At 38.1% G+C, this 9,667-nt stretch overlaps 1 protein-coding gene across 3 annotated transcripts in view; it reads right to left on the reverse strand.

The window, feature by feature from the left end:
- The window catches only part of LTN1 (listerin E3 ubiquitin protein ligase 1), a 31,551-nt gene extending 21,964 nt beyond the window's left edge, over window positions 1-9,587 (reverse strand). For 2 of the 3 annotated variants that reach the window (XM_087755933.1, XM_087755932.1), the window contains exons 1-10: window positions 9,461-9,587; window positions 7,681-7,884; window positions 7,246-7,344; window positions 6,609-6,839; window positions 5,784-5,836; window positions 5,164-5,344; window positions 4,305-4,478; window positions 3,070-3,260; window positions 1,630-1,777; window positions 474-1,259 (exon numbers count right to left, since the gene is read on the reverse strand). In XM_087755933.1, coding sequence (XP_087612059.1) covers window positions 474-1,259; window positions 1,630-1,777; window positions 3,070-3,260; window positions 4,305-4,478; window positions 5,164-5,344; window positions 5,784-5,836; window positions 6,609-6,839; window positions 7,246-7,344; window positions 7,681-7,884; window positions 9,461-9,502 — 2,109 coding nt within the window. In that variant the 5' untranslated portion in view covers window positions 9,503-9,587. Of the gene's footprint in view, window positions 1-473; window positions 1,260-1,629; window positions 1,778-3,069; window positions 3,261-4,304; window positions 4,479-5,163; window positions 5,345-5,783; window positions 5,837-6,608; window positions 6,840-7,245; window positions 7,345-7,680; window positions 7,885-9,087; window positions 9,214-9,460 lie in introns of those variants that run through there. The other variant, XM_087755934.1, reaches the window with a different exon arrangement.
- Window positions 9,588-9,667: the final 80 nt, after the last annotated feature.

Genomic DNA, 9,667 nt, shown 5'->3' on the forward strand with positions numbered 1-9,667 from the left:
AACAAATTCTTTGCTGAATAGGAAGCATTTATACCATTCTCACTGTTTGTTTTACAACTTTATTTTCTGCAAGGGATAAGCAGAAGTTGCTAAGTTTCAGTAACAAAGTTACTGATTATATTATTTTTGGATTCCAAGTCTTTCTCTACCACACAGATCAATAAGGGACTGTATTTATAAGAAAGGCCACCAATGACAAGTAGAAAAGCACACTGTATAAAGAAGCAAGAACAGAGAAATTCTGATGTTACTTTTTTTTTTAATGATTTATACCATATAGAAAGAGACATATATCAATCTTTCACGTCAACACTGTCATGTCAACCTTTCCTAAATCTACCTTCCTTACACTGAACTTATCCAAGTTCATGTAGATCTTCCATTCCACAGCCCCAAAATAAAATGATTAACCAACCACAGCCCACAGAGTAGTCACTTCGATAAAAACTAATAACAAAATGTACAAGCCATACCTTCGTTAAATCATCAAGAACGATTTTCCTTTCATCATTACTGTTGCAACAACTAAGCACACTGTACAAAATATCAACCAGAAAATGGGTGTCTTTCCTCCAGTCTTCTTTCAGCCAAGTTATTAAATTCATATACAGAAACTGTACAGATGGACTTTCATGATGAGCTTTAATGTCATTTTGGGATTCAGCTTGAGCAGAGCTTGCATCATTTCCCTGCTCTAAAAGTACCTGAAAAACTCTGTTTGAAGAAAAAGAGTTGAGCAGGGCAGAGAGAAATTTCAAATGCTGTTCTGACATCTGTTCATTGACATACACAAGACTCAGTTCAGCAAGGTTGCAGACTAAATTCTCTAAAGGCTCTTTCCTTAGAAGTGAACTATGCTGCAAGTCTGCCTGTATTTCAGAGTCACTATTTCTCACTTCCATGAGCTTTCCATTCTCTGTGTTTCTTTCGGATTCATCTTCATCTGTAAATCTGATTTTTAGAGACTTTCTGTTGTTTGGTTTTGTAGCACTCTTTGGATTCTGAAGAATTTCTAGCATACCAGATATGGCAAACAATGATTTCTCATCAGCATCCAATGTATCAACATGAAGTACACACATTTTTAAAAGATGGTCCCAGAAATTTGACAACAGTTTCTGGAAGACTTCATTTGTGCCATCATCATTGGAGAGTTCTGCTTTAGCTTCCCAGGAGCTCAGCATTTCTGCTATTTGATAAAATAATGGTCCATTTTGTAACCTGGGCTCCTTAAGCACAGCATTGGTAAGAGGAATTAGCTATAAAGAAAAAAAATTATTAAAGAACAGTGATCCAACTAGATGATCATTTTATTCTTTATAATACCAGGAAATTCTATAATTTTTAAAAACATTCCGGAAGCAATTCTGAAAACATCAGAATTACTCATGCTTAAACACTTAATAAGAATATACAGGGTGGATTTTTTTTTTTTTTAATGTAATTTAAACTGCACAGTAAGAGGAATGATCTTAGAGGAAGGAAAAAATTGACTAAATTTAGTAAGATTTTTTCTCCCCATAAAATCTAGTGAAACTTTCAACAGAGAAGTAAATCCTCACAGAAATTTACATTTTTCTTTAACTTTGAATTATCAAATGTACACACTACAATATTAAGTATTTCTACCTGGTCATATATAAGCATTTGATGAATTTGTCTTTGGTCATCTTCTTCATCTATTTTCTGTAGTATGGCAAAGCGCAGACATTCCATAAATGCAGTTATAATCGCTGAACTTTCTGAAGGGCTGGCTATCGCTCGCTCACTTGACAACCTATTGAAAGGCAACATCAGAGGGAAGGCACACTCAGTCATCCATGCTTCTGAGAAACTCAGCATGTATGTAATGAATGTAACCTTGGTTATGTTGTTCTCATCCAGACAACACCAATATGAGAATACAGAATCATAGAACCACTGATAAGAGTCAGATCAAAACAAACTCCATAGGACATTTTAAAAAGAGTCAAAACAATAAATCCAGGCATTTAATGTAACTTATATTATTTTTCATCTACTTTTAGCATTCAAAAAAAACAAAAACTATGTAAATAGAGGAAACATATCCAGTCAAGCATACTGTGTACTGTTTCAGCTGTTTGTCAAAACTCCTTTGCAATTTTCTACACATACCACAGAGGTTTAGAAGGTGTCACTTTCTGACATTAAAGAAAAAAAGAAAAAAAAATAAAACAAAAAGCCACCAGAAGACAGTTTCACCATAGCCAGTTTTAGTCTAAACAACTGTGATGTGTTTGCTTTTTAATGAAAATTAGACCACACAAGTTACCACATGAATATTACAACCATTTTACTACTTGGAACAAAATTCTATACACTTTTCAAAACCAACCCATACATAAGTCTCTTCTCCAAGAGCTCTGCGCTAATGGCCACGCCAACATCAATTGAGAATTGATTTTTGTTATAAGTTACATTTTAGTCTTTCATAAAATAACTTATATATGCTTTTGAGTACAAAATGCACATGCATCTATTTAAATTAGATTTGATAGGAAGTTGGGTTTGATTTATTTTAAAGGCAAAAAATGATAGCAGTTTCAATCCTTTAAAAATCAGTATCATAAGAATTCAAGTTCTGGCATATAGGAAATTTCACAATCACAATGCTAATCCCCAATAAACTCTGTAATAATTACACACTGGTGAGAAAAGCCTGATATCTTCAAAGTCATTTTTAATTTTAAATTAATTTCCCATTTTAAAACTTATCATGGGATAAACACGAAGCTTTAACAAGGAAAGATAAGAATGCTTTAGGTAAGGAAGATGTAATAAAAAGAAAAAGAAAGCTGAAGGTTTAAGAAGACAGAGACAGGTACAAAGGACTGACTCTAGCTTTGGATATTTAACAGCATTTTAAAAATAAGATTTTCAAATATCAGAGTTAAGACCGACTTTTCTCAAATAAACAATCAATGCATATTTAAATATCCTAAGCCAAATGATATGTTACTTATCTTTAAATGCTTAAAGAAGATTAGTTCTCCTATTTCCAAATGTAATAGAGACTGCTTTAAAAAAAAAAAAAATTGTGGTTCATACCCTTGAATTATAGAGCTGAAAAAAGTTCTGAAATATTCCAGCTTTGGCTCTGCAATGCCAGGAGGTACCTTGCTAATGAACGGCAAGAGATTTGGGTATATAACGGTAGCCAATCCTCGTCCACCTTCTCGAAGCACAGCCCATAGCTTTGGTAGAACTCCCTTTTTGGCATTTACATGACTCCAACAGTCCTACAGAAAGAAATACACTTATTGTAAATTAAATGAGAATATGTTCCCTAGGAAGAACTCCCAAGCTAGACATCTAATCCACCTCCCTATGTCGTAGCTGAAACAAGTTATTGTAAAATATAAATTCACTTGCCAGTATTTTTAAAAATCACTTTCTCCATATTGCAGCTTGTGAATTTAAGAAGTTAACATGATAAAACTGTTTCTGTATTGTTTTAAAATCAATGGACCTTCCTTGTTAACAAACTGCAATTAAAGGCTTCTCCTTAATAATGCTTTAAGGATGCTTCATAAAAATCATTATTGTAACTGGTCTGGTATTTAATTCTGAGTTCTTATTATCAAGAATAAGCAATAATTTCAAAATCCTAACTTTAGAAGCATCACTAACTTCAAAACTCCCCTCAAAAGTCTTCTGATGGTTACAAAATACCTTGGCACTTTCCCTCTACACCCCAAAGCTTTTTGTCACCTGATCTGATTTATCATAGTTCCAGATACCTGTATTTATAGCAAGCTGAAAAAAGACAATTTTTTTCCCATAAATTTTTTCCCATAAACTCCCAAAGTTTATACCAGCAGTTATAAAAGAGATCTGCAGCATTAAACCCTCAAAGCATCCCAGTCTATGGCAACACCACTCATCCTGCTAATAAATTCAAAGCTATAGAACCAAGCGTTAAATTAGAAGGGGAAACAAACCAAAAATGCACTGCAGGTCATTTTTCTAACGGTTTTTAATGAAGAAAAAGGTTTTAAGTATTATTGTACTTATTAGTAACTATTTTTAATCAAAGGGATTCAGGTTAATTTAATTAAACTTATAAAACAACTCTGATTTTCAGACATGCTGCACACGATATATTTGAAAGTTACACTGAAACCCTAAGGAGGAAGAAGGAGCATGTAGCATTGACAAGTTCATGTTATTAATCATAAAGAAAACCCAGTCAAGCTGTTCTTCCTAATTCTAGAGAGAACAATGGCACTTGGTGAAAAGTTAAATTCGAGGAAAATATCTGCCCCTTAGGCTTCCCACCTTACCTCAATAGTGGCGATAGCATAAAGTACAGCTTCCCAAAGAGCAGGACACACCACTGCATCACTGTCGTCAATGCTGAGAAGAACAGCAGGACAAACTCTTGATGCTTCAGTTTTCACCAGCTCAGGCAAGTACTGGCAAAAAGCAGAAGCCAGCTCAAAGAAAGCTGAGCGAACCTGACACAGGCCACGGAAAAAACAGAATTTTAGTCAAACGACAACACTTTGTCACTACATGTAGTTTATAACATTCCTTTTAAAGTCACCGTAACTTATAACATGTGGTCCCCATATTTCATCACATTAGCAAAGGTTTAAATATTATTAAAGATAAAGAAAAATAAAGAAAATATTTGATAAGCCCGTTTAATATTTCAATTTGTTTAGTGATAAAATGCTTATCAAAAATTTTATTTTAATATACTTCTCAGAAGGCACGTTTTCCCAAAAGCACCTTAAAACTTTTTAACAAAATACTACCAGAATCAACTCATCACTCAATGCACTGTTCATCTTAGCAGACCAAAGATGAATAAAATGGTTTAAAAAAAAAATGGAAATCCAAAAGCGCTAAGAACACACACAGTAAGCTGACACAGTTTGTACCTTTTACCTGAATTTGAAATGATGGCAGATTGCCAAGAAGTAGATGATGGTGACACGGAAATAAGAAATTAGCCTACTGGGCAAATTTTAGAGCAATATTGTCTGTTTAAGGCCTAGAAATTTGAAGGCTGTTTCAAACATAATTCAGTGAAGTACAAAGTTCATTCTTGTAGAATACAAGTAATTAATACTTGCTTAGGTTCAGCGTATGATCTTTAACTAAACCCAACCAAAATAAAGAAGAAATAAAAGTCACCTGTGGTATGGTGTGTTTGCCGTATTTCCAAAATTTGTTTTGGGACAGAACTGACATTAACTTTTCCTCCAATGAATGCATCTCTTTCTTTGGCAACATGCTAAGCAACTTTTTTAAAGCTAACAAGGAACAGGTCAGAATCCGGAAAAATTTGGCTTCCCTTTCTTCCTCTGGTACAGTTCTCAGAAAACAAAACAAAACAAATTAAAATGAACCATCAATAAATCAATAGGCTTCTCAAGTTCTTCTAAACTGTCTAAACTGTCTTCAGTTTTTCTGCGTTGTTCTTTTGATTTCAGATGCCAGCAATGTAAATATGTAAACTTTCCATAGGTTCTAATGCTACCAAATTACATTATAAAGTGTTAGAAAAAGAGTTTCAAGTCATCTCATCTTCCAGCTATTCAAAAATGCTACTCCTAAAAGAGCTGGAACAAGAATTAGACAACTGATAACACCTTCAAATGCATTTACACTTTAGTCCCAAAGAAAATTGCTGGGATCTGGACCCAAATAACTGTTCTGTCTCTTGAAACAGAACTAAAGTCCGCTACCTCCAGGAACAGAGAACCCAATACAGACCAGGCTTAAACCATATACATTAAAGCAGGTAAACATACTGGGGATCACTGAGTGTATCAGGTGTTTCTTTCAGAAGGTGATCTTGAAGTACCTAGGGGAAAAAAAAATACATATACATGCAAATCTAATATTTATATGTGAATAATATAGTCTATACATTATTCAGAAACAGCTCTACAATAAAACTTCACAACCTCTGAGTTAAGCCTTTTAAACACATTTTAGACATGCTAGCAAACAAGAACATGATGTAATTGACTCCTGCTGAACATAGTAGCTGTGGTACTGTTTGAATCAAGACTTCATAATACTGTGTAAGTTGCAGTCCTATGACAACAGGCTTCTGGCAAAAAGAAGCCAAACTGAGACAAAACAAAATGGTTAAGTTTGTATATGATGGGCCAGCAACGCAAACTTTCACCTTTTTAAATTCAGTCAATTCAGTTTCATATATGACTGGCAGAAGAGCACTAACCTTGGTCAGAACTAAACTTGTAGAGGCTCTCTGAAACACTGCTCAGCATTCTTTAATCCTCTACCACTGCAGGTAAACTACTCCAGCATCATTATTCCATCTGTCAGCAACATTACGTAATGACTGAGCATCATTACATAGAAATGCATACAAGAAAATTCACTTCATATTCATTCCTCTGATTCCAGTCATTCTAACCGCAAATGAAAAAAACAGAGGGTGTGTCTTTGCCCCAGTCTTCTCTTCACATTAGCAGGAGCAAAGTTTCAGGTGAGAACGAAATTTAACCACGAGGAACAGATGGGGGCAGGATGAGTTTTAAACTTGTAATAAAAGTTGACATATACTCAACACAAAGCCTTAAAGAAATACTTAAGTATGAACTCACATTAAGAATTTCATCTTTACAGAATGCTAAGGCTTCAGGTTGTTTGCTTGAAGGGAAAGCTTTTTCAAAAGCTATTTTTGCAGCAGAAGCAGCAGGGGAGTAAGTGTCACATTGCGCGATCAGCCAGTATCCCATGATACTTTTTAAGTAAGGAGCTAAGTGTTTCTTTACTTTAAGAATCAGCTGCTCAAAAGACTGCTGTGTTGCTTCTCGCACACGGCGATCATGATCCTGATAAAGAAAAAAAAAAGGAAAGAAAAAAAAAAAGAGTTAGCCCCCTAGAGCAAAAAGATATATATTTATGTTAACTGAACAGTACATTCTCTTTAGCCGTTCTGGAATCCACATAAAAGAACTTTTCATGAGAAGAAATATCTTGTCATCTTTTTAACATAAAGGTCTAACAAACAGCTATCTCCATCCAGCAAGTACAGCCCAGGCATCAACAGTTCAAGATTCCACTCACTGCCATTACTGAAACATCTCCACAATAAAGAGCACTACTTTTCTTCAACTTTATGTTTTTTCTAGAACAAGTCAGTAATTCCAACAGTTAGATATATCAATAAAGACTGCCTTAGAGGTTTTCACAGGAAGTATCCAGGGAAGTTTTTAATTTAGATACTTTAATACTTACTAGTGAGATTTTACAATAAATTCTTGGCCAGTAAGGAAGAACACCTTTAACAACTTCCGCTTCTCTTTCCTTGCACATTGTCCCAAACTCTTGCATAGCCTAAAATCAAGACATCAAGAGCATGATTTAAGAAGTCAGATATATATGTGCTGTAATTTACCAGCTTCTACCAGACATTGCAACTCTCTTTTTCAAAAATCAATTCATTTCTTGCAATGGAGCACCTATAGAGTTAATTTTATGAATGCTCCATCAGCAGTGTGTGATGGACCTTTTTATAAGTCCTCCAAGATACCTTCTACATTGCAGTTGTAGCAAATTTACCAGCATGAAATTAATATTAGCTACCTTGATATATTCTTCTCCCATCCTTAAGAAAAATGTATTGTTTTCTGATAAAAAAAAAAAATTATGGGGGACAAACAATATACCTACTTTTAATTTTGTTGTAATATCCCTTTTAGAAAGTTTTCGCAACACCATTCGAAAATCAGCATCCACAAGGCTGTCTATTTCCTCTGCTCCTTGAACTGCAGGAACATATCCTAGATCACTCTGAGATGTTCCAAAGCCAATAAACCCAGGCACTGTTCCACGTTCTTTGGCGAGGAGCTCTGCAGCTCGGCCACTGCTAGAAGGCTAACAAAAAACAGGGACAGAAGTCAGTTATCTGTTTCAGTCATTTTATTTTATTTTGCATGCAGCATGCATTTGAAATAATAATCCTATTTATATTGTATAATTAGCCTTCTATTTAAAACAAAGTCTCACAAAAAGGGCCACCTATGATTTAAACATAGAAGTTTGACCTAGAAAATTATTCTTCTCTCTAGAATCAGCATTCCCTTCTCTCATAGTGATTTCAATCCATGAATACTTATGGAAAATTATGTTGTTTTTATATACATACAAAAAAGTATAACAGGAAAATCTTTCTCTAAGTGAACAATATTATTAAGAAACCATTTACCCTCCTTCACCACGCCTGTTTTTTTACTAGTTCTTCTCATGTTACTGCATATGGACCAATTCAGCTCCCAAGGAATGCTCTTCGTATCATTAGGAAAAATGGGAACACACACGAAACAAAGGATGCCACCACCAACGGGGCCAAGAAGGATTTAGAGGAATGGAGCAAAAGGGTACATATATAACCCAGTATAATACTGTCCCCTTAGTATGACAGTGAGCGTTTTGGAGTTCAGCACCTTTTCTAGTTTGCCCCAGTGAAGTCAACACTTTGCTCACTGTATCAGTGGCTCATGTTTATGTCAGCCACATTCGTTCAAAAAGGCTGTCCCAAAACCAACTGATGGTTAAATGTTCTCTATGATACCTTATAGTCCAAATACCTTTTATTTCCTAATTACAGTTGCAGTTTTGTGAGTTTGTTGGTTTGTGGTTTTTTTTAAGTAATGACAATTTGCTGAAGTTGATCGTACTTTTCTGATTTTCTTCAGGTACATAAGCCACATTTTACCTGACTACTCTACCTACAGATTAAGTCATTTTTTCTGCAGGTGAAACCTCCACAACAAGGACATGCTTCTTTGTGTTTCCTAGTCTTCTCTAAACACGAGAGGGAGAAGATTTGTAGGAATTACATAACGTGAACGCAACGCTTCACCCACAACCTTCCCATCCTGGGCGAGTGCCACATATGACGGATCTCATGCCACTTCAGGCCCGGTGGCAAGACAGAGGCACTACGGCAGGCGCACCCTAAGCCTCTCCACAGAAAAACACGCTAAATGCACCCACCGGTACCTTCCTGAACTCACACCCACGCTGATTTTGCAGTTACAGACCCCCTACCCCCGCCCCTCTCCGCAGAACGCGTACAAACGCCAGAGGCAGCTGCAGTGGCACTCCCCCAAAGCACGGGCCCGCGCCCGGAGTCGCCCCTGAAGCCCGGCGGCGGCCCCGGCCCCGGCTACTGCAACCGGGCCCGAAGGCAGAGCCGCCTCCCAGCGGGGGACGGGCTTCGGCGGCCTACAGCCCTCTTCCCAAGGCACCGGGAAGGGCGGCCTTCACCTGCCCGCCTGAGCCCCGCCGCCCTCCCCGGCCAGGCCGCCTGCCGGCCCCGCTGGGGCGGGGCGGGGGAAGGCCCTGCCGGAGCCACCCGCGGCAGCGGCGCGGTACCCGGGGCCCACGGGTGGGGTGGGGTGGGGTGGGGCGGGGCGGGGCGGGGCGCGGCGCGGCGGTCCCCCCTCACCCGCAGGTTGCCCTTGGTTCGCTGCTTATTCTTGCCCCCCATGGCGGCGGCGGCGCAGGGCGGCGGGCGGGAACGAGGGGCCGCGCGGCGGAGGCGGGGGAGCGCGGCGCTTCCGGGGGGCGGGGCCAGGCGCGCGGCGCCCACATCAAGCCGCGGAGGCCCGTGGGTGCTGCGGCCTTGCCGGGCCCGCTGGCGGTAACGGCGCGG

This window comes from Nipponia nippon, unplaced genomic scaffold (assembly GCF_047370975.1).
Source record: "Nipponia nippon isolate SJK-2023a ecotype South Korea unplaced genomic scaffold, ASM4737097v1 scaffold_2, whole genome shotgun sequence".
NCBI lineage: Eukaryota > Metazoa > Chordata > Aves > Pelecaniformes > Threskiornithidae > Nipponia > Nipponia nippon.